At 46.5% G+C, this 24704-nt stretch overlaps 2 protein-coding genes across 4 annotated transcripts in view; one reads left to right on the plus strand and one right to left on the minus strand.

Moving 5' to 3' along the window:
* The window catches only part of KLHL18 (kelch like family member 18), a 60081-nt gene extending 44524 nt beyond the window's left edge, over window positions 1-15557 (minus strand). For both annotated transcript variants that reach the window (XM_023231580.2, XM_023231579.2), the window contains exon 1: window positions 15178-15557. In XM_023231580.2, the coding sequence (XP_023087348.1) occupies window positions 15178-15531 (354 nt within the window). In that variant the 5' untranslated portion in view covers window positions 15532-15557. The remainder of the gene's footprint in view (window positions 1-15177) is intronic.
* Window positions 15409-24704, plus strand: part of KIF9 (kinesin family member 9) — a 53967-nt gene continuing 44671 nt past the window's right edge. The window contains exons 1-3 of one of the 2 annotated variants that reach the window (XM_023231578.1): window positions 15409-15777; window positions 20904-21001; window positions 23123-23288. In XM_023231578.1, the coding sequence (XP_023087346.1) occupies window positions 20909-21001; window positions 23123-23288 (259 nt within the window). In that variant the 5' untranslated portion in view covers window positions 15409-15777; window positions 20904-20908. The remainder of the gene's footprint in view (window positions 15778-20903; window positions 21002-23122; window positions 23289-24704) is intronic. The other variant, XM_023231577.1, reaches the window with a different exon arrangement.

The following is a 24704-nucleotide window of genomic DNA, read 5'->3' on the forward strand; positions in this document are numbered from 1 at the left end:
TGGCTCAAGCCTGTAATCCCAGCACTTTGGGAGGCCGAGATGGGCGGATCACGAGGTCAGGAGATCGAGACCATCCGGGCTAACACGGTGAAACCCCGTCTCTACTAAAAAATACAAAAAACTAGCCGGGCGAGGTGGCGGGCGCCTGTAGTCCCAGCTACTCGGGAGGCTGAGGCAGGAGAATGGCGTGAACCCGGGAGGCGGAGCTTGGAGTGAGCTGAGATCCGGCCACTGCACTCCAGCCTGGGCAACAGAGCAAGACTCCGTCTCAAAAAAAAAAAAAAAAAAAAAAAAAAAAAGTGGGAGCTCAAAGGTGGGAAAGCACAAACTTCTCATCTCATCTGAAAATTCAGTTGGCTGAAGTAAAAGGCTCAAGAAAAAGATGGTGAGGCTTAGGGTCAATTTGTGGAGGGCTTGATTCCCAGGGTAAGAGTGCATTCCCAGTCCTGAAGAAATAAACAGACCACACTAGCTACTTTGTGGGTTTCTAACGAGATGGCATATAAGGAAATGGAAGTGGGGGGATTCTTTCACCTTGAACGCTGATGGCCTGAATGCCAGCCTAGAATATGGGCAGAGAGACACAGGTTCATATAATACTACCACAAGCAGAAATGATGAGTCCTCATAAACTCCTGGGGTTAAGAAACTGATGGCAAGTATAATAAAACATACTGGGCTCGGTCTGCAGTTTTCGATAGCATTTTAGAGCACACTCTTTGAACACTCTGTGATGGAGCTTTGGTCTCTCTGCTTCAGAGTGCCCCATTGGGTAGTGACACAGGAAGGGGGCGAGGAAGGAAGTAGCTGACCAGCTGACACTAAAAAAGGACTTGGGGCTCCAGTCCCATATAAACAGCTGGCTAAAACATTCAGGCTGCTTCCCACTTCTTCTAACCCTCCCCCTACTTCCTACCACTCATATCCAGCAAGGTAGAATGGGAACAGAGGAAGGGAGACGAGCGGGCAGAGCCCTCAGGAACCGTTGAACATGTAACTGTACCAACTTCAACTGATTTGCAGGTGTTTCTTAGCAGTCTAGACTCCTCACCATGAAAATTTAAGGAGTTCCCACTCTGCACTCAACCTACCGCTCCAATCCCACCTTCCACCTTGCTCCTCTATGTCTTGACTTATTTGAGAAACACTGTAGGTGTACTTTCATGCCTGGGCCTCTGAACACTCTCCCCCGGCCTGGAATGCCTCTTTCCACTGTCTGTCAAAGTCCTATTCATCTTGCAGTGTACCAAATAAATACCATCCTTTCCATGAAACAGTCACAAACCCTCAGAATTGTAAATATTGGCTACTCCTTCGATGTTCCCTTAGGCCTCTGGTGATGCCTATGCAGTTACAGAATTTATCAGACTCTGCCTTTTCCCATAATTATTAGTAATTGGTGCATCTCTATCTTCCACACTCATCTATAAATGCCAAAGACAGAGGCTGACTCCCATTCACAGCAGGGTGTCTCACGTACCTACAAAGCACCAAGTGCAGGTAAACGCATTTATGTAGTATGTTGACTGAAGAAGCATCTCAAACATAATGTCAGGGGTCAGTTAGGGTAATTCAGTAAATACTTTTAAGTGCTTGAAACATGCTAAGAACTATACTAGGTAAGAGATGGCTCACGATTCAGGAGTTCAACATCTAGAGGGGAAGAAAAACACTCGAACACATCTACATCCTGCTCAGACTGGTAAGGGGAGTAGGACCAATGAGTGCCAGCAATGCTTCTCAAACTTTAATGTGCACAGGATGTAAGAAGCACCAGATTCTAGTTCAGTAGATCTGAGGTGAGACCTGAAATTCTGCACTTCGAACAGGCCCCCAATCAGGTGATGCTGATGCTATTAGTCCAACGACAACACTGAGTAACGAGGGGTTAAGGTGCAACAGAAAACGGAAGATGAACTACACCTGGAGGGATATGAAAAGCCTGTCTTCAGAGAGAGGGACTTCACACAACCCCCCACTGTGACAGGGCAGAGCATAAGAAAGATGGCATGGGTCCCTTTGAGAAAAGAAAACATGGAAGGGGCCGGGCACAGTGGGTACACAGCACTTTGTGAGGCCGAGGCGAGAGGATTGCTTGAGGCCAGGAGTTCAAGACCAGCCTGGGCAACAAAGCAAGACCCTGTATCTACCAAAAAAAAAAAAAAATTTTTTTTTTTTTTAATTAACTGAGTGTGGTGGCACACACCTGTAATTCCAGCTACTCGGAAAGCTGAGGTGGGAAGATCACTTGAGCCCAGGAATTCGAGGTTACAATGAACTATCTTTGCACCACTGCACCAGCCTGGGCAAGAGTGAGACCCTGAAGAAAGAAAAAAGAAAAGAGGAGAAAGAGAAAGGGAAAGGGAAAGCAAGGGAAGAAAGAAAAAGAAAGAAAGCAAAGGAAGAAAATATGGAAGCCTAAAGCATGGATAGGGCTCTGCTTGGCAGATGTGAGCAGATACGCCAAGCCAAAGGAACACTAAAGCAAAGGCCCAGAGGAGGGAGAACACAGTCACAGAGAGATGGTCAGCTGACGCAAGAGGACACCATGGGAAAGTAGGGGAGAACAGCAGAGAGGGACCACGTCTGCAGGACTCTGAATATCAAGAATACAGCTGGAAGTCTTAGAGAAGTCAACCAGAATGGCTGTCAACAACAGAACATGCTTAAGCTTCTTCCTCTGACGTCCGAGACGGCTGTGACTGGCGGATTTCTATGAGCAGCTTAGAATAATCAGATTCAGTTAAATCAGCAGTTCTTTCCTAAATCCTACAGAAAACTAGCCACCACCTGCTGCTCCTGCATTCCCATTACCCCTTAGACATCTTGATTACTTAAAATGCTAAGCCATATACATGGAAAACACAAGCTTTCCCCAACATGAGGTAGAGGCACGTTTTACAACCACAGAGAGCTGAGCAGCTCTGCTCGACTCCCGGCTCCGCTGACAAGTTTCTAACCTCTGATCATCACTGTGTGCAGAACAGAATTTCCTTGTGGGGAGTGGGGAGGGCGAGGGATGGCATTGGGAGTTATACCTGATATAAATGACGAGCTGATGGGTGCAGCACACCAACATGGCACATATATACATATGTAACAAACCTGCACGTTGTGCACATGTACCCTAGAACTTAAAGTATAATTAAAAAAAAAAAAAGGCCGGGCGCGGTGGCTCAAGCCTGTAATCCCAGCACTTTGGGAGGCCGAGACGGGTGGATCACGAGGTCAGGAGATCGAGACCATCCTGGCTAACACCGTGAAACCCCGTCTCTACTAAAAAATACAAAAAACTAGCTGGGCGAGGTGGCGGGCGCCTGTAGTCCCAGCTACTCGGGAGGCTGAGGCAGGAGAATGGCGTAAACCCGGGAGGCGGAGCTTGCAGTGAGCTGAGATCCGGCCACTGCACTCCAGCCTGGGCGATAGAGGGAGACTCCGTCTCAAAAAAAAAAAAAAAAAGAACAAGCCAGAATTAGTCTTCTGGCTCCGGCCATTATCATCATCTCTCCTAAACGGCAGAAGGGGAAAGTGCAAGCAAAATGCAGTGCTGCCTTCATGAGCCATGGAATATGCATCCTAACTTTCTATACCTTAGGTATACCTCTAACACCCTGCCCTGATTCTTCATTCATAAATACACAATTATTGCTTGGTTTCATTCATTCATTCATAATGTATTTACTGACCCATACCGTACCATGCAAGGAACCGTGCTGGGCCTGGGTGGCTACTTCTCTGACCTCGTATCCTTCCACTTTTCTCCTTGGTCACTGTGCCCTTACCATTCTGGCTTCTTGCTGTTTCCCCAAAACATCAAGTGTGCTCCTGCCTCAGGGCTCCACGCTTACTCTTCCCTCTGCCTTCAGATATCCTCCTGGATTGCTCCCTCACTTCATTTAGATCTCTATTCAGAGGCTGGCTCCTGCTTTACTTTTCTTCACGGCACTGATCACCACTGATCTTCCGTCTGTTTATTGTCTGCCACTCCACTAGGATGTAAGCTCATACTCAAAAAGGCTTGGCCTACTCTGCTCACTGCTGCACCCTCAGCACCTAGAACAGTGCTTGGCACATGGAAGGTGCTGACATACCTGCTCAGCATCCTGTTGAATGAAATGAAATAAGAAGCCACTCAGAGCAGAACAAGATCAGAATTAAGCCTGAGGAAAAACAATCTGTTAGTAGCCCAAGGCTCATGGGCTCATTCCCTAGAGGGTTGGTAAGAATTCTCTCAACATGCTAGTAAAGTTAAAGAAATCCTGGGTTAGGTAAAAGATGAAGAGGATCTCAATTAGGGCAGTGGTTTACTGAGAAGCTATTATGTAGACACCTCAGCAAATAATTCAGTCACAGCCCTGCTCTTGTGGAGTGACAACACTATAAATAATTATGTAATTACTATTGTAATAAGTGTCACAAAATACACATAAGAGAGGATGAACCAAAGTCAATCCCAGAGTTTCAACTGTCCATGACTAGATGGATTGTGTCCCCTCCTTACATAGAGGAAACAAAAGATGGGCAAGGGTATTCATTTTAGACATAATGAGTATGAGGACCCACAGGACAAATGAGGTAGAAATATAGATTTGAAAGCTATTTGTAATTTGCAGATGATGCCAACACACCTTTACTTGGAAGACATGCTAGCATGGCTTGTTCTGCTGGTCCTCAGAATAGCTCTGCCAAGGTTACACGACATTTAGAGCATACAAATCAACCCAAGAAAAATAAGCTCACAACACATCTGCATCTCCTAAGTATGTACCTCCTAGAAGGCAATCCCTTTTAAGTGACCATTTGAAGTGCAGCTACAGGGCTGAGCTAATACAATTTGGCTCTTAACAGCTGAGGTGCTATAGTACAAAAATAAAGAGTAGGAAAGATTACTCCTTAGCATCAGATGTTTCTACTCATTGGGTTTCAATACAGAGACAAATTCTGTTTTTAGTGTCTACAGTCACAAAGCACTATAAGCAATCTCTCTTGCCCACCTAGTAACAAGTCTTCTTGAGCTAATTACCTATCTTTTGAAAACTGGATTAAATATAAATAACATACAGTTACCATTTTAACCATGTTTAAGTGTACAGTTCTGTGGCATTAAGTACATTCTACAACCATCACCACTATTTTTCTCCAGGATTCTTCATCTTCCCAAACTGAAACTATACCCATTAAACAGTAACTCTCATCCCCCCTTCTCCTGGCCCCGGGCAATCACCATTTCACTTTCTGTCTTCATTAATTTGACTATTCTAGGTAGTTCATATAAGTGGAATCACACAACATTTGTCCTTTTGTAGCTGGCTCATTTCACTTAGTATAATGTCTTCAAGGTTCACCCATGTTGCAGCAGAATTTTCTTCCTTTTAAAGGCTAAATAATATTTCACTGTATGTATACACTTTTTTTTTTTTTTTTTTTTTTTTTTTTTGAGACAGGGTGTCGCTGTTGCCCAGGCTGGAGTGCAGTGGTGCAATCATGGCTCACTGCAGCCTTGACCTCCCGGAGCTCAGGTGATCCTCGCACCTCAGCCTTTCAAGTAGCTAGGACTACAGGTGTGTACCACCGTGCCTAGCTAATTTTTGTAGAGACAAGGTTTTGCCATGTGGCCCAGGCTGGTCTCAAACTCCTGGGTTCATGCCATATGCCTGCCTTGGCCTCCCAAAGTGCTGGGATGATAGGTGCCAGCCACTGCGCCCAGCCATATACCACATTTTGCTTATCCATTCACCCACTGGTAGACTCTTGGGTGGCTTCCACCTTTTGGCTATTGTGAATAATGCTCCCATGAACATTGGTGTACAAGTATCTATCTGTTCTTTAGCTTATTTTTTGAAAGGTTTTTTTTTTTTTTTTTGAGATGGAGTTTTGCTCTTGTTGCCCAGGCTGGAGTGCAATGGCGTGATTGCGGCTCACTGCAACTTCCGCCTCCTGGGTTCAAGTGATTCTCCCGCCTCAGCCTCCAGAGTAGCTGGGACTACAGGCGTGCGCCACCACGCCCAGCTAATTTTATATTTTTAGTACAGATGGGGTTTCACCATGTTGGTCAGGCTGGGTCTCGAACTCCTGACCTCAGGTGATCCACCCACCTTGGCCTCCCAAAGTGCTGGGATTATAGGCGTGAAAAGCATTTTTGTGTTCTGATCAGCTATTCAGAACACTCTGCCCACACATGCCATTATATTGGGTCATATTTGAACTACAGTTTCTCTATTTTGCCTGCCAAACGCCTAAGCTCTGACCTTTTACCTTCAAGGTCCTGAACACAGACTGTTCCACTGGAACCTAAGAGCCATCAGGGTCTCCTCTGGCCGGCCATTCTGCAAGCAGCTAAGCATCCTCAGCTTCAGCTGAGACAGAATGGGAGCATGGTGTCTTTAGTTAGGACTTTGGAAACATTCTGCTTCAAGTTCTAGCAGAGCTGGAAGGCTTTACAAATGAGATGCTAAATTTAACAGTAACTTCTATGTCACTTACTCACTCACTAGTCAGTATAGTAACATGATCACCTGTAGTAAGCTGGGAGAAATTTTTTCACTTCTAGTTCATTTGTATTCTTTAACAAGACATGCTTCAATTCCTAAATACTGTGTTGAAACTACAGACGTATATGCTGGGGCAACAAATAATAAAAATAAAACCTACTTCAAAAGCCTTAGAGGCCCTATCAGTATATAACAGAGGTCAGTAAACTATAGCCAACGGATTCAACTCATGCTTCTTTTGTAAAGTTTCACTGGAACACAGCCACGCCCATTCATTTAAATAACGTGTAGAGCTGCTTTTGCACTATAGCATCAGTTAAGTAGCTGCAACAGAAACTATATTTCCCATGAATCCTTAAATATTTACTATCTGGCCCTTTCCAGAAAACGCTTGTCAACTCTTAGTTCACACACCTTGGTTCACCCACTTTTGTCCCCAATTGGAAAAAAGCGGTGATGTAATCAACTGTTTGGATGTTCTTCCTAAGGTCTTCCTAAGCTAACCACAGGCCAGGTGGCTGGTTCCATGCCAAAGAGGCAATGAGAGTGCCAATACTCAACAAGTTCCAAAGTAGAAAGGTAGCTGCCATGCTTGTAATTTGGGAAGGGCTAGGGAAGTGGTCGCATCTTCCATCAAGTAGCCTACAAGCTAAACCAAGTGGGGCTAAGGGGCAAACAATGGAGTCTCATGTGCAGAATAATAAAGGAATTGTCTGCAGTTAAGAAACATCCCCAAGCACAGGCTTCTTAAATGTACCTGGTGATCCAGCCAGCCAAGCTCCATAAGCCTTAGGGTGAACATGATGAATGTTGCTTGGCTGGTAATGGATCGTCCAAGCTGTACCTCCAACTCTCTTTCCCTACCCACATGTCAGGCAGCGTCAAGCTCTCTAATTCACCTAATTGGTGTCCAAATTTAATAGCATTATCCACAACATAACTTGAACAAGGAGATTAAAACTGAATTTTTGATATGAAATTCGTATAACAAGTGCTGTGCCCCTCAAGGAGCATGTTCTTCCTCTCAGTTCTGATTGCTCACTAGAAAGAGACAAGGCTGGGCCAGGTGTGGTGGTTCATGCCTGTAATCCCAGCACTTCTGGAGGTGGAGGCAGGAGGATCACTTGAGCCCAGGAATTTGAGACCAGCCTAGGCAATAAGGTGAGGCCCCATCTCTCAAAAAATAAACAAAATTAGCCAGGCGTGGTGGCACACACCTGTAGTCCCAGCTACTTGGGAGGCTGAGGTAGGAGGATGGCCTGAGCCAGAGATTTCAAGGCTGCAGTGAGCTGTGATCCCACCACTGTACTCCAGCCTGGGCGAGAGAAGAGACCCTGTCTCAAGGGAAAAAAAAAAAAAAAAAAAAAGAGGGAGACAAAGCTAACTACATAGAGAGAGAGATAAACCTAACTACATGAAAAATGTCAGTAGAAAAGCCTGGTAATGAGCAATATTCAGAAGCACAAGTTTCCAATACAATGTCATTTCAAAATCAGAGTCAAGAATTCATACGTCTAAAAGACTAGTAGAAAAAGCCTGCATCTTCTCTCCTGAAATAAAATGTTGGTGTGGCATCTGGACATTCATATCCCTGCCCTCTGTACTCAAGAATGACACTAAGGGCACTTTGTTCCCTACTCTGCCTCATACCATCAGCAGGGCAGGTGAATAATCTGACAGGATGTAAAAGCATGGCTTCCACCAATAAACAGCTGTGTTAGATCTCAGCTGATATAGCTTTGTGCCATGGGCAAATCCCTTAATAGCTCTAAGCCTCAGGGTTTTTTATATCTGTAAAATGATGGCTTAAAAATGTTTTTATTTGTATAAATTTAGGGGTACAAGTGCAGTTTTGATACATGGATATATTGCATAGTGGTGAAGGCTGGGATTTTAGTGTAACCATCATCTGAATAATGTACATTGTACCCAGTAATTCCTCATCCCTCACCCTACTCCAGTCTCCATTCACCCCACACCCTATGTCCATGCATCCACATGTAAAATGATAGCTTTGATAGGGAATCTCTACAATTCCCTTTTTTCTTTTTTTGAGACAGAGTCACACTATTGCCAGGCTGGAGTGCAGTGGTTCAACCATGGCTCACACTGCAGCCCTGACCTCCTGGATTCAAGCGATCCTTCCATCTCACCTCCCAAAGTGCTGAGATTACAGGTATGAAACACTGTGCCCAGCCTACAGCTCCTTTTAATATGATTATTCTAGCTCTATAATTAACCCTGTGTAACTCACTGTACTATACACAACATAAAAATGGCATGCATCGACAAGCCCTTAATTCATTTCCTCATATCCTTCTCCACCTACTCTTTCATCACAAAGCCAGTGGTGACAACAAATCAGGCAAGATTCCAGATTCAAATGTGCAGCTCTTGAAGTCAACTTCGTGAAAATTGTGTGCCTACGTTTAGTGGGTCACACAAGGAAATATTCTAATACTGTACCTTTAATCCATGGAAAAAACATTTCCTTCTGAGGGCTAAATTATCACAGCCAGGTTCAAAACCTTGGCAGGAGCCTTGGGAAAATGCTGAGAAGGCTAATGCCAGCAGATCTTTCAGGAACCATTTATCAGCAGTTGCAAAACAAAGGGTGTGTGTCTATATAGGGGGCTCCTCTCTCCTTTAAGCTTATGGCCCTGTGAATAATACTCAGGTTTGGTGACCTCATTCTACTGTCACTCAAAAAGAAAATAAATGTGTGAGATAAAGGGAAAGCAGAAATATATGAACTTCAGTGCCTTACAGAAGCATAAGGGAAAAAAATAAACATAGGAATCTGGCTCCAAATCTCATGACTAAGAAGAAAAACTCATTAAATCTAGCGAGTGTGCCCAAATGGCTAGACCCGGATGAATCAGACAACACTGCCTGAGCCTTGGGCTCCTGGCAGCCCAGAGCAAAGGACGTGAAACTCAACTCAGGGAAGAGGGGATGAGAGCTTCCATGGATGCAAATCTGTCTACCTAGGCCAAGCCTTCTGCCAAGAAGTCTTGCACTACAATCCTCGTAACTTTTAAGATAAAATGATTTGCCAAGGAAAAGAACCATGGGCTTTTCCTCATAACAGCTTCAAGCCATTGGAGATACAGAAAGTGATTTTTTTTTTTATGAATATGTTACTCTTTTCTGTCATGCCTCTACCTCACTATCCGACAGGCTCCCAGTGAATTTAAATTTCAAATACTTCCCAAAAGGAAATTAAGCCTAGGTTCAAGTGTTGGCAGTGAATTTTGAGAATGCGGCACGAATGCTAATACTCATTTTCACGTTCTCCCTATAATTCAGGAAGATAGAAAAGATGACACGCCCTTAAGGATGAATACAGTAGATCTGAGGTAGATTAATTCACGTGGTAGCAGCCAAAATCAGTTTACCGACAGTGACAGAACAGGCAACAGGAGAGCATGAGAGAACACCTGACCCTGAATATGGAGACAAAGAGTTTAGTCCCAATGCTGCTTAACTCAACCTGTGACCTTGAACGAGTCCCTTCACCTTCTGGGCTTGGGTCTTCATTTATAAAGTGCACGCTAATGAATTAGTGCAGAGGTCTTTTTTTTTTTTGAGACAGAGTCTCGCTCTGTCCCCAGGCTGGAGTGCAGTGGCGCGATCTCAGCTTACTGCAACCTGCACCTCCCGGGTTCAAGCGATTCTCCTGCCTAGCCCGCGCCAGCATGTCCAGCTAATTTTTGTATTTTTAGTAGAGATGGGGTTTCACCAAGTTGGCATGGATGTTCTCGGTCTCTTGACCTCATGATCTACCCGTCTTGGCCACCCGCAGTGCTGGGATTACAGACGTGAGCCACCACACCCGGCCGGCAAAGTCATTTAAGGCAATGAACATTTTGTCCAGATAAAATCATTCAAAGTTCATCAGAAGCTAAAAGAAATTCAAAATGGCAGGTTGAACACATGAACTTATCTCCACTCCTTCTAGAAAATTCATTAAATTATTATTAATAAATATATACTACTGGCTGGGCGTGGTGGCTCACGCCTGTAATCCCAACACTTTGGGAGGCCGAGGCAGGCAGATCACTTGAGGTCAGAAGTTTGAGACCATCCTGGCCAACATGGTAAAACCTTGTCTCTACAAAAATCCAAAAGTTAGCCAGGCAAGGTGGTATGCGCCTGTAATACCAGCTACTCAAGAGGTTGAGGCAGGAAAATCGCTTGAACCTGGGAGGCGGAGGTTGCAGTGAGCCAAGATTGCGCCACTGCACTTCAGCCTGGGCAACAGAGCAAGACTCTGTCTCAAAAAAAGAAAGAAAGAAAGAAAATACACACACACACTACTTACTGAGCATTTACTACATGATTATTTGAAGTACATTAACTAATTGAATCCTCAACACTCAAGTAGGTGGTGATCTACATTTTACAGATGAGACAGAGAATCACCAGTGTTTAAGGAAGCTGCTCATTTTCACAGCTAATAAGTGGCAGACCCAGAACTCAAACATAGGCAGTGTGGCTGCAGAGTCTGTGTGATACTGCCTTTCGGACTGATGATCAAGGAACAGCAAAGCTCTGAAGGAAAAAGAAGCAGAGAGAGACAGCAGATTAGAAGGGTCAACAAAATTTTAGAAGAAGAAAAGACGAGTAGTAACTGACTTAGAGGATACTGAGTGTTGTGGAATGCAAGCCACTGAAGAATCCCCTCCAAAATGGAACCACTGGAGGGACCAGTTTCCTCTGAAGTTGTGAGCAAGAAGAAGGACTGAAATCAGGAAGTACTGGTCCCCCTCCCTGAGGCAAGCAACTGCTGCACTGCCACCCAGGTAGAAGACTGGAGGTTTACTCTTCAGACAGGATGAACAAGAGCCTCTGGACCTGGGTAATTAGGGCACCACTGAAGACAAGGAAGTGGTACCATTTAGTGGGATTAAGTGAAAGTCTGCATACAGAAGGGAGAACCTCCAGCCCTCTCCTACCATAAGGCTCCCAGAATAACAGCCAGTCTTATACCACCTAGGAAGAAGCCTGGAGGAAGATCTACGGACTTTGAACATATCCTACAGAAAACGACAGGTCCATCACCCTACAACCATGGCCCTCAGAACGTGGTCCCAGACTAAGAGTAGCATCATAGGGGAACCTGTCAGAAATATGAGTTCTCAGGCCCATGCCAGACCTAATGAATTAGAAATTCTGGGTGAGGTCCAACAACCAGCATTTTGACAAGGCTGCCAGGTGATTCTGAAGTCCACTGAAGTTTGAGAACCACTGCCCGACAGGGAGGCCCACCAGTCAATAAAACATCTCACACCGAAAAGCTTCCAACCAGTTTTTCAGTGTCTGTTTACTTGAAAAACATTGTGGAGTCACCAGAAAACTGAAGAAAGACTTTGACAAGAAAGAGAGACAAAACAGATTTCCCATGACAGCTCTGGTGGCAAGTAGTGAAATGTGCAGAGCCTGATTTGCATGCCCTTTCCCCGGTCCCAGTATTATATTGCTACAGAGCTACTCCTTGGGCTCTACAATATAGTTTTCAAAATCAGTGAAGTAAATGCTCTCTACAGTTCTGTCCAGCTCTAGTGCATGCCTTTATACTAGTCCTTCCTACTGGAGGCTTTTTATTAGAGAGAAAACAATAAATATACTGGTCCTTATGTTCTAGATCCTTGAAACTAACACAGCAATTCAGACTGACCGTCTCAGTTGAAACTATGTCTGATTCTTTTCTTTCTTTCTTTTTTCTTTTTTGAGACAGGGTCTCACTCTGTTGCCCAGGCTGGAGTGTAGAGGCACGATCTCAGCTCACTGCAGCCTCTGCACTCCAGCCTGGGCAACAGGCTCAAGTGATCCTCCCACCTCAAGTGATCCTTCCACCTCAGTCTCCTGAGTAGCTAAGACTAAAGGTACACACCACTACAGCTAATTTTTTTGTAGAGATGGGGTTTCACCAAGTTGCCCAAGCTGGTCTCCTGAGTTCAAAGCAATCCACCTGCCTCGGCCTCCCAAAGTGCTGGGATTACAGGCATGAGCCACTGCACCCAGCCATGTCTGAGAACTTACTTTTCCCTCTGAATGAACGAGCAAAGTTCTGCTGAAAGATTACTATATTCAGTATCTGCATTAAGTGTACCATTAATACTTTATGTAGAAGTATATGTGACCATCCCACGCTGCCATGCCCTTTTTGATTCCCTGTGTCTTAGAAGATTCCCCTGGTTCACCTTTGCAGCCTAACTCTTTTTTTTCCCCCAATAGAGATGGGGTTTTGCCATGTTGCCCAGGCTGGTCTCAAACTCCTGGCCTCAAGTGATCTACTCGCCTTGGCCTTCCAAAGTGCTGGGATTATAGGCGTGAGCCACAGTGCCCAGTCTACAGCCTAAATTTTAGTCTAGAAATTCACACCTATTACTGTTTTTCACTAGTCTCTATTTACACCAAGTGTTGCTGCCACAACCAGATCATTTTTCTGCTTACAAATTTCTAGTGGCCTTAACATCTTCCACCATGTAATCACCGTGAACAAAAACTTCTAATTTACTTTTACTTCCTTTGCCTCCTTTAGTCTAGCTCATTTTTCTGAATTCTCTTGGTTCCTCTTTCCCATCTGAGAAGATCTCGTGCCTTCTCAGATCACTTCACTCCTCTCCTGGAAAAACAACCTCCTTCAGGAGGGGTTTAGAATGATGAAAAGGGCTGGGCTCGGTGGCTCACACCTGTAATCCCAGCAATTTGGGAGGCTGAGGCGGGCGGATCATGAGGTCAGGAGCTCAGGAGGAGCCTGGCTAACATAGTGAAACCCCGTCTCTACTAAAAACACACACAAAAATTAGCCAGGCGTGGTGACAGGCGCCTGTAGTCCCAGCTACTTGGGAGGCTAAGGCAGGAGATTCACTTGAAGCCAGGAGGTGGAGGTTGCAGTGAGCCAAGATCACGCCACTGCACTCCAGCCTGTGCGACACAGCGAGACTGTCTCAAAAAAACAAAACCAAAAACAAAAAAAAAAACCCGAGGCTTACAGAGATTAAGTAACTTGCCCAAGGTTACAACTAGGATTTTAATCCAAATCCTTCTGCCTTCAAAGCCATATTCAACCATCCTACTCTACCATCTCCAGAGATCTGACTCAAATATGTTGAAGAAGGAAAGTTTCCTTAACCACACAGAAAATAAGAGCAGGCTGGGCGTGGTGGCTCACGCCTGTAATCCTAGCACTTTGGGAGGCTGAGGCGGGCAGATTGCTGAAGTTCAGGAGTTCGAGACCACCCTGGGCAACATGGTGAATCCCCGTCTCTACTAAAAATAGAAAAAATTAGCCAGGGTGGTGGTGCGCACCTGTAGTCCCAGCTGCTGGGGAGGCTGAGGCAGGAGAATCGCTTGAACCCGGGAGAGAGAGGTTGCAGTGAGCCGAGATCTCCAGCCTGGGCAACAGAGCGAGACTCTGTCTCAAAAAAAAAAAAAAAAAAAAAGAAGAAGAGCAAAATAATCTCTGCATAGTTTTATTTTTTATTTCTTTTATTTCTTTGTGTGTGTGTATGTGAGAAAGAGAGAGAAATAGGAGAAATAAGGTCTTGCTCTGTTGCCCAGGCTGGAGTGCAGTGGTGCGATTACAACTCACTGCAGGCTTGACCTCCTAGGGTCAAGCGATCCTCCCACCTCACCCTCCCAAGTAGCCAGGACTACGGGCACAAGCCACCATGCCAGCCAATTTTTTATTATTTGTAGAGACAGGGTCTCCCTACATAGCCCAGGCTGGTCTCCAACTCCCCCACTCAAGTGATCCTCTCGCCTCTCAAAGTGCTGGGATTACAGGTGTGAGCCACCATGCCTACCCTGTCTGTTTTTTAAACAGGGATCACCCACAGATGCTGAGAACTTTCCAGTCAAAGCCCAACAGGGAGCCCCACTCATCATCTCCCCGGGCCGGACGTCTCCACATGGCTCAGCGGCTTGCCAGGGAGCAGCACAGCATGCCTCTTCCACATGAAAAGACCCAGGCACAGGAGGGAGGCTGGCTCTTGTGACCAGAATGCTGGTGGGGAACAGGTGGTTAAGATATCTTTCCCTCTTAATATCAGTCAGCATCCCTCTCCCCAGGTGGCCAGTAGGCCCAGCCCCGGGGAGCTTGTGGTGGTGGTGGTGCCTTCCAGTGTGGGGCAGGGTGGCTTCCCACCTCAAAAAATTTCCAGATCAGATTTTAAAAGCTCTTAAGAGACAAAGTAGTGATTCAACAATTAAGGGCAGGCAATGATTCCTAAGGAGACGCCTTCTCTACAACAGCACAGCCAAGTTCGACAGGCACAAAGAAATATCTGTAGTGACAAGAGAGGGTGCTGAATTCAGTGGTGCCCATCAGCATGTGGGGCCGGCCACCGCCCCTGCCTCTATAGAAGGTAAGTCCATTTTCTCTCGTCTGTATGACAGAAAAGGGAGGCTGTCACCCCAATATCTCCCACTCCACGGGCCTAAGCGGCGCACCTCTCAACCTTTCCTTTCAAGGGCTGAAAGGTTGTCCTTTTCCTCTCCCCGACTCGGCCCCGATCCCCTTCTGCTCGGCACCTCTCTCCCCACTACTCGGCCCCCCTCAAACCTCTTCTCCCCAGCCCTCTCCCGGCTCGACCTCTCTTTCTCTGATCCCCCGCCCCTTTTTACTTCCCCGCTCTACCCCTTTCCCCTCAGCTCGCTGCCGCCCAGTCCGCGATACCTTGAGGGTCACGTCGCACAGCTTGCCCTGCCGCCGTATCTCCTCCATGACGCCGTAGCCGCGACTAGGCAACTCGGACACCGAGAAGTGCACCAGATCCTCCAGCTCCTCCGCGCCGTCCTCCACCATCTTCCCCGGCCGCCGCAACTGCGCAGGCCTCGCCGGCCGGCTAGACACTAACCAGGGCGGGGCGATCTCGCACGCCGACAGCGGCTCGGAGCGCGGAGCAGCAATCAGACGGGCCTCTGCGGCCGCCGTAGTTGAAACTCCTCGGAGCCGGAAGCCCCGCCGCCCCGCTTCCTGGTTCACGTGCGGCCTTCGTTGTCTCGCTACCTCGAACTTGGCTTCGCGCATGCATCTGCCGAAGTCTTTCTAGATCAATCGGCCCCATCTCTCGTCTTCCCGATTCGGCCATGACCTCACCCGTATCCTCGACGTAGGACCTCGGACTTCATTTCCGCCACTCCGACACTTCCGGAATCCCCGGAAGCGACCCGTTGCCATGGCGACTGTGTACACAGCCTGGCAGCCCCGCGTGGGGAGTGCAGGTGGCTTTGGTTGTGGCCGTCGCGTCCCGGGAGCGTCGCTGCCTGGTGAACGGTGAGCAGGGGCTGCTCGCCGGTGGGAGTGGGGAGACGGGAGAAGGGTGTGCGCCCGGACTGCTGATGGTGGCTGGGGTCCAAACACCGCTCTATCTGGGGGTTCCCAGCTGGATCGCTCATCTCTGAAACCCAGGCGAAGGAGGGCGCGACATCGCGGGAGTCCTTTCAGTCTGGCCTCAGCTTACGGTCTTCGGAGCTAATGTTCATTGGTCCCACAAAGGGGTCCCACGTCGCGCCCAGGACACAGAGGCCGTGAGGCAGGGAGCCAGAGGTCGTCTGGACTCTTCTGCACTAGTCGGTTTTCGTACTAGAGGGGGCTTTGGGATCACCAGTCGCAGCCCTTCGCGTTACAGATGAGGAAACCTCTCCAGAGAGGGACCGGAATGGGTTCAAAGCCCACTGCCGCCCAGGCTCCACGCGGGGGTCCGGCACATTGGGTGAGAAAAAGGAGAAAGGCTAGTTTTGCCTGCGTCCTAGTCTTGTTCAGCCAAGGCCAGGTGCAGTTGGACCCAGTGTTTTGGATTCGGGTGTTGCTGCTGCCGCTTCGGGTAGCTATGAGGGTTCCCCCATGACAGCCCCTCATCTAGACGGGAGCACTGGAAGACAGGGACCCACCTGGTGCCTACCTCCCCAGCCACCAAAAGCTCCCTTTCCTCTTGTCGAGTCTTCATGGGTGCTTGTTGATAATTCCGTTAATTCCCACTAAAGACAAATGAGGAAACCTTGAGCGTCTTAACACAGAAGTCTCTTGGTGACCATTCAGAGACTTGCTTTATTATACCAGAAATATCAAAGGGTGGTTCCCCAAGGAGAGACATTCCCCACGAGGTCCTGAGGGAGAAAGGGAGGGGTCCGGGCGCCGTGGCTCACGCCTGTAATCCTAACACTTTGGAAGGCTGAGGTGAGCGGTTTGCTTGAGCTCAGGAGTTCAAGACCAGCCTGGGCAACACGGGGAAACCCTGTCTCTAGGAAAAATACAAAAATTATCCGGGCGTGGTGGTGCATGCCTGTAATCCTAGCTACTTGGGGGACTGAGGTGGGAGGTTCGCTTGAACCCAGGACGTGGAGGCTATGGTGAGCCGAGATTGTTTCACTGCACTCCAGCCTAGGTGAAAGAGTGAGACCCTGTCTCAAAAAAAAAAAAAAAAAAAAAAAAAAGGTGGGGTGAAGTGCTGGATGTGGATTTTTGCACCTGGAAAACAAGTGTCCTCCTGGGAGGGCTGTGGGCTTGGGTTGGAGTTGTCATGGAAGGGGAGTGACATCATATGCCCCTTGAGACTCTCTCAGTAGTGACTGAAGATAGATCCACATATGAAGATTCAGCTGCCCTCTGACTTCCAGCCATTACCATCACCACCTACCGCCATTTCCTGAACACCTACTCTGTGCTGGGCTCTGCCCTGGACATTGTGAGGGGATTCCAAAGAGATAAAAAGCACAATCCTTGCCTTCAAGCAGCTTGTAATTTAATTTGGGAACTGAAACCCACTCAAATGAAGCAACGTAAGAATGGTAACAAGCAGTATTTCAGTAAGTGCAAGATGGCATGGGGTCTCCAAATGTTTGGGTGTTAAGGGCTGCTGAGTAGCAGGCTCACAAGACAGGTGTGCAAAGGAAGACTTACTGCAAGTGGATATGGCTCCTGGCCTGCTTGGAGCCATGGTGTCAGCATGGGGAGGGCCTTGGGAAGCATACATGGGGTAACTGCATGTGCATGTGCATGTTGGCAAATATCGGGGCAGAGAAGGGCCAGGCTCTGGAGGGAGAGCTTTTGCTTATTTGTTTTGTTTTGTTGAGACAGTCTCATGCTATTGTCCAGGGTGGAGAGCAGTGTTGTGCCATCACTACTTAAGTGATCCTCCTGCCTCAGCCTCCTGAATAACTGGGACCACACGCATGCACCACCACACTTGACAAATTTTTAAAATTTTTTGTAGAGACGAGGTCTTGCTGTATTACCCAAGCTGGTTTCTAATTCTTGGCCTCAAGCAATCCTCCCACATTGGCCTCCAAAAGTGCTAGGATTACAGGCGTGAGCCACCATGCCCAGCTGAGGTTGATGCTCTGAACTGGCCTGTGCTACTCTTGTGCAGGGACTTCAGGGAGGGAGGCCCAGGCATCTGCTCCCAGAGCTCCCCTGCTTCTTCATGGTCCCTTTCGGAGCATACCCTGGATGGCATCTGAATTTCCCTGGGCAGGAGAATGGGCCCTTGGATGTGAAGAGTGGTTCCCCAGGCTTTAGAAATTGAGTGTGAGGCTGAGGTGGGTGGATTGCTTGAACCCAGGAGTTTGAGACCGCCCAGGGCAACATGTTGAAACCCCATCACTACAAAAATGCAAAACATTAGCTGGGTGTGGTGATGCACACCTGTCCTCCCAGCTACTCTGGAGGTTGAGGTTGAGGTGGGAGGATTGCTTGAGCCTGGGAGACAGGGTGCAGGGAGCTGAAATCACCCCAGTGCACTCTAGCCTGAGTGCACTGTCTCAGAGTGAGACTGTCTGAAATACATGTCTGGAAAATAATAAATAAATAAAATCGGAAATAACTTTTGTCAGGTAATACCCATTGGACCTCTCTTAGATAATTTTATATAAAATGTTACCATTATTTAATGTATTTTTTTAAAAAGCAAGATAATCTAATTAAAACAAGTCCCTGTTATACATGAGGGGTTTTTATGGTTAGCGTCTTAAAAGTTAGTTAGATTTTTGAATTTTTTTTTTTTTTTTTTTTTGAGACTGAGTCTTGCTCTGTCACCCAGACTGGAGTGCAGTGGCATGACATTGGCTCAGTGCAACCTCCACCCTCCAGATTCAAGCGATTCTCCTGTCTCAGCCTCCAGAGTAGCTGAGATTACAGGTGCCCACCACCACATCCGGCTAATTTTTGTTTGTTTTTTTTTTTTTTTGGTGGAAACAGGGTTTCATCATGTTGGCCAGGCTGGTCTTGAACTCCTAACCTCAGGTAATCTGCCATCCTCAGCCTCCCATAGTGCTGGGATTACAGGCAAGAGCCACTGCACTTGGCCCAAGTTAGTTTGTTTTTTTGAGGCATGGTCTCACTGTATCACCTAGGCTGGAGTGCAGTGGTATGATCAAAGCTAACTGCAGCCTCAACTTTCCCGGGCTCAAGTGATCCTCCCACCTCAGCCTCCTGAGTAGCTGGGACTGTAGGCATGCACCGCATGCCTGGCTAATTTATTTATTTTATTTATTCATTTATTTATTTTTTGGAGATGGAGTCCCTCTCTGTTGCCTAGGCTGGAGTGCAATCGTGCGATCTCAGCTCACTGCATCCTCCACCTCCTGGGTTCAAGCGATTCTCCTGCCTCAGCCTTCTGAGTAGCTGGGATTACAGGCGTCTGCCACCACTACTGGCTAATTTTTGTATTTTTAGTAGAGATGGCATTTCACCATGTTGGCCAGGCTGGTCTTGAACTCCTGACCTCAGGGAATCCACCTGGCTCGGCCTCCTAAAGAGCTGGGATTACAGGCGTGAGTTGCCGCACCTGGCCGCCTGGCTAATTTTTGTATTCTTTTTGTTTGTTTGTTTTTTGAGATGGAGTCTCGCTCTGTCGCCCAGGCTGGAGTGCAGTGGCCGGATCTCGGCTCACTGCAAGCTCCGCCTCCTGGGTTCACGCCATTCTCCTGCCTCAGCCTCCCGAGTAGGTGGGACTACAGGCGCCTGCCACCTCGCCCGGCTAGTTTTTTGTATTTTTAGTAGAGACAGGGTTTCACCATGTAAGCCAGGATGGTCTCGATCTCCTGACCTCGTGATCCACCCGTCTCGGCCTCCCAAAGTGCTGGGATTACGGGCTTGAGCCACCGCGCCCAGCGCAATTTTTGTATTCTTTGTAGAGATGGGTTTTTGCCACGTTGCCCAGGCTGGTTTCAAAACTCCTGGCCTCGAGGGATCTGCCCACCTTGGCCTCCCAAAGTGCTAGGATTATGGTGTGAGCCATTGCGCCCAGCCAAAAGTTAGTATTTTAAAAGCCAAGCCATGCGCCTGTAGTCAGCTACTTGGAAGGTTGAGATGGGAGAATCACTTGAGCTCAGAAGTTAAAGGCTAGCCTAGGCAACATAAAGAGACCCTTATCTCCAAAAATAAAACAATGAAATAAATGTTAATTTTTAAAAAAATATTGAACATCAGCTGGGTATGCCTGTAATTTCAGCACTTTGGAAGTCCAAGATAGGAGGATCACTTGAGGCTAGGAGTTCAAGACCAGCCTAGGCAACATAGTAAGACACCATCTTACAAAAAAAATGTAAGAGAACTAGCCAAGCACAGTGGTATGCACCTGTAGTCCCAGCTACTGGGGAGGCTGAGGCAGGAGGATCACTTGAGCCCATGATGTCAAGGCTGCATTGAGCCGTGATAGCACCACTGCATTCCAACCCGGGTGACAGGGTGAGACTCTGTCTCAAAAAAAGAGAAAAAATTATGTATATATGTCCTATGTCTTCCTTTATTTATACTACTATATATATGTGCACACGGATATACACACACACTGAAAGAAAATGATGAGAATATAGTTAGGTTTTAGGAGAGCAAGAGGAGGTAGGGGACTGTCTGTGATATTTTTTCTTAATATAGTAAGAGAAGAAAGAATATTTGATTACGGACCAAATATACTTCTAGGGCATCTATTTCTGATCTAGTTAGTCTCTTGGAGAAGAGGATGCTGTATCTGAAGCAAGATAAGTTAATGAAAAGAAAATTAGTTTTAATGTATTTCATAGTAAGTATTTCAGAAGAAAATATAATGAAAGAAGGAAAGCATAAGTGGACTCATCATCTTAGATGCAGAACATTTCTAGAAATGACATCTAAGATTAGGACACTAAAGGAAGCATTCTTTTTACTTTGTATTTCGGTCTCTCTGGGGTCATTGGTGGAAAATGGCAAAGCAGTCTGTGAAGCAGAGAGTGCCTGCATTTGTTGAGCAGTGTCTTGTGGGTAGAACACTGAAATGCTGAGGGGTGAAAACTGGCTTTCAGGGAGAGAGGGAAAAATGGACTGCTTGTCACTCTTTTCTGATCTTCTTAATGAATGACCCCTCTTCTCTACTTGTTATTTGATAATGACTATTCAAAATTTCATTGTTCCCTTCTTTTTAGCTAGAATGGGTACTAGGAAAAAAGTTCACGCATTTGTCCGTGTCAAACCCACCGATGAATTTGCTCATGAAATGATCAGATACGGAGATGACAAAAGAGTAAGTGCAATGTGTTTGCCTTCACCTGACTGGGCCTCTCTGTCCCACCTTGCTAGTGTGACCGTATTTCCAAACAACCTTTGAAGGACCAAGATAGAATTGAACAGGGTCCAATGGACTCTAGAGTCCATCAAGTCCAAACCACCCCCTCACAACGCTGCTAATGAGGAAATTAATAAAATCCCCTCTTTGTCTTTTAATAATTTTACCTTTAATAAATTAATGAGTTTACCTTTACCCTCATATCTGACACAGAAAAATTGACATTTGTTCACATTCATAAAGCTTTCTAGTGATTGATCTGTCATTGTATAATCTCCCAAGGGGTGCAGTAAGAATATCTTGAGTTCATTACTGTTTAGTTTATCAAAACATCTGGAGAAATACTTATCAAGAGAAGTGGAAAGATATATCCATCCCTATATCCTCATCCTGAGAATGCTTCTGAAGGCTTAGGACAGCGTGAGAGTGTTAGATGTTTTCATTTAGCAAACGATTATGGGCCTACTCTGGGCAGCATTGAAACATTCTTCAAAGGAAAAATTAAAGGGCAAACTGCCCAAGGCTCATAGATCCTAGCAGTCAGAAAAGAGCTCACATGCAACACTTTCAAATGTGTCCTGCTGGACATGGTTTTCAATGAACACAGAAGCACAGAGTATTTAATGTGTGAATGCACCAAGTCAGTCTGCCTGCCTTCCTTCCTTCCTTCCTTCCTTCCTTCCTTCCTTCCTTCCTTCCTTCCTTGACTGAATCCTACTCTGTTGCCCAGGCTGGAGTGCAGTGGCACAATCTTGGCTCACTGCAACCTCCACCTCCCAGGTTCAAGTGATCCTTCTGCCTCAGCCCCGCTAGTAGCTGGGATTACAGGCACGTGCCACCATGCCTCGCTAATTTTTATATTTTTAGTAGAGATGGGGTTCCACCGTGTTGGTCAGGCTGGTCTCGAACTCCTGACCTCAGGTGATCCACCTGCTGTGGCCTCCCAAAGTGCTGGGATTACAGGCGTGAGCCACCGTGTCCGGCCAAGTCTGTCTTTCTTGATCTTAATTTTTCTCTCTGTAGCCAGGTATAGCTCCTGCATTAGGGCAGTCAGTGTAAGATTTCAGCAAGAGTCTTTACATCAGAAGTTCTCATCAAGAAGACTGGAATCTACCACTGACCTTACCCGGTATGTCCCTAAGCCAGCTGCTACCACAATGGCTTACTATGAAGGGGCATGCATCTAAAAATCTGCTGATGGCACCCTCAATTTACTCTTAATTCCAATGTCTGAGAAGTCCATAGCCTTATCTGTGGCTTTCATTTCATTATCACTCACTTTGGCTCATAGCATGTGTGTGGAAGTAGGTGTTCACCATAATGCGGAGCTGAAGGAGGCCTCACTGCCAGCAACCAGAGCAATGGGGCTGGAGTCCAGGCCTCTGTCGCCAGGCTCACTATTCCCTCTAGCATAATTCAAAGCCTCCCTATGCTTATGGAATCTATGTAAAACTTGTTTAATAAGAACATGAAGGCCGGGCGCGGTGGCTCAAGCCTGTAATCCCAGCACTTTGGGAGGCTGAGGCGGGCGGATCACGAGGTCAGGAGATCGAGACCATCCTGGCTAATACAGTGAAACCCCGTCTCTACTAAAAAATACAAAAAAAAAAAAAACTAGCCGGGCGAGGTGGCGGGCACCTGTAGTCCCAGCTACTTGGGAGGCTGAGGCAGGAGAATGGCGTAAACCCAGGGGGCGGAGCTTGCAGTGAGCTGAGATCCGGCCACTGCACTCCAGCCTGGGCGACAGAGCGAGACTCCGTCTCAAAAAAAAAAAAAGAACATGATAAATTTGACCTCGTATCATAGGTGGAGAAACCAAGACAGACAGCACCTTATGAACTAGGGTTAGAGGTGCTAAAACTAGGAAGTGCTCCAGTCTCCTGATCTTTCCACCTCCCTGCAGGAGCTCTCTTCTCCCATCCCAAAGAATTCATCTGGAATATCAGCCCCTACGTGGGAGTCCCTGTTCATCCTACAGTTCACTTCCTCTGTTCCCTCCAAATTAGGCCTCAGCTATCAGTGATTTTTTTATACCCGTGTTTTAACAAATAACATTTTTTTCTTTCTCTTTTGTCTTAGAGCATCAATATTCACTTAAAAAAAGACATTCGGAGAGGAGTTGTCAATAACCAACAGACAGACTGGTCATTCAAGTTGGATGGAGTTCTTCACGATGCCTCCCAGGACTTGGTTTATGAGACAGTTGCAAAGGATGTGGTTTCTCAGGCCCTCAATGGCTATAATGGTAACTTAATTAATTAACTGTTGTCTTATATAAGAACCTGAGGAGTAAGAGATGCAAATATTTTATGGTGAATAAAATAAAACCTCACTTACTATCATTTGTATGCTTATTTGTCTGTCTCCATGTTCTTACGTTGCAAAACTTACTGTTTGCTTGTTGACATTGTGGGCATGGCTTGATCCAATGTCCTGGGATTCTACCTTCATAGGAAAATTAAAAGACTGTAGCTGTCTATCGGTCACAGGGGTTCAATTATTATCCTGTTTCAAATCTCTCAAATATTAGTTTTGAAGATGTGTCTTTATGATGAATTTGATGGAGTCCAAACATTTGTCTCTCAGCTTCCTGCAAGGAGCTATTTTCATTTATTCTACCAACACAATTAATTTACAGTTGATATTCTAGTATAGGAATATATAAAAGAATATATCACAGTTTGTAGACTTTGCCATCTGGTGGCTGCTGAGTAGGATGTTCCCTGTTTTGCAAGTTTAGGTTTTATATTTAAAAGTGCGTTGAGTGTAGATGCTGTAATTTATACTGAATGTGATACTTAGATGTGGTCCCCAGACTTAAGGAGGTCTCTTTTGGTTTTCATGATGCTCTGAAGGGATTGTGACCTTGAGGAGGTGAAGACAGAGGAACTAAGGCCCAGGGAGATGAATAGTCTTGAGCAGAGGTGCTGTGAAACCACAGATGGGCTCTGAGTTGTAGCTGAAGTGACTCCTTCCCGTTCATCTGTGCTGGGTTAATAGTTACCATTTCTGGCTCCAACTCAGATGCTGAATCAGGGTCCCTTGTGTAAAACCTGCTACCAGTCCCAAGAACTAGAGCGTATGGGTGACAAAGGCAAAAAATTTCCACAGCCCAGCATTGCCTGGGCAGATCTGCCATGTAAATGCCCATGGACAGTCTGTGGGATGGGGTCTGGCTCAGGCTGCCTATGCTAAGGGGAAGAACAGATAGGAACCTGAGCTCAGGGTGACTGCATGGTTTGCGTTCCAGAGCCTGGTGGTGATGGTAGACCTAAAGGATGTTGAGAAGTGCAATGAAAGTCTTCCCAGGGTGGGCAGTGGGCCAGATCAGGGCCTGCTCATGGTGGTACATTTCTGGAAGTGACATGGAACCAACTAGGAGCCCTGTTTGATCCTGCAGGAATTTGTAGTCTACAAAGAATTCTCACCTTTAACAGAAAATGCCCTTTCCACTCCATCTCTTCCTGGAGATTTTGAAAGCCCCTCTTTGCCTCTGTGGGGAAGTTGATGCCTCCTGCCAACCCTGAGACCCTGGCAGTTCATAGCTGTGCTCGAGAGGGGTTGGAGTCTAATGCTCCTATCTCCCTCCTCATCTTTTTAGGAAAAGTTCCAGTTCCTCTGTACTCTGAGATTCCCTGTCCTTCTCAGAAGCCCTAGGGCC

The sequence above is a fragment of the Piliocolobus tephrosceles genome, chromosome 2 (assembly GCF_002776525.5).
Source record: "Piliocolobus tephrosceles isolate RC106 chromosome 2, ASM277652v3, whole genome shotgun sequence".
Classification (NCBI taxonomy): domain Eukaryota; kingdom Metazoa; phylum Chordata; class Mammalia; order Primates; family Cercopithecidae; genus Piliocolobus; species Piliocolobus tephrosceles.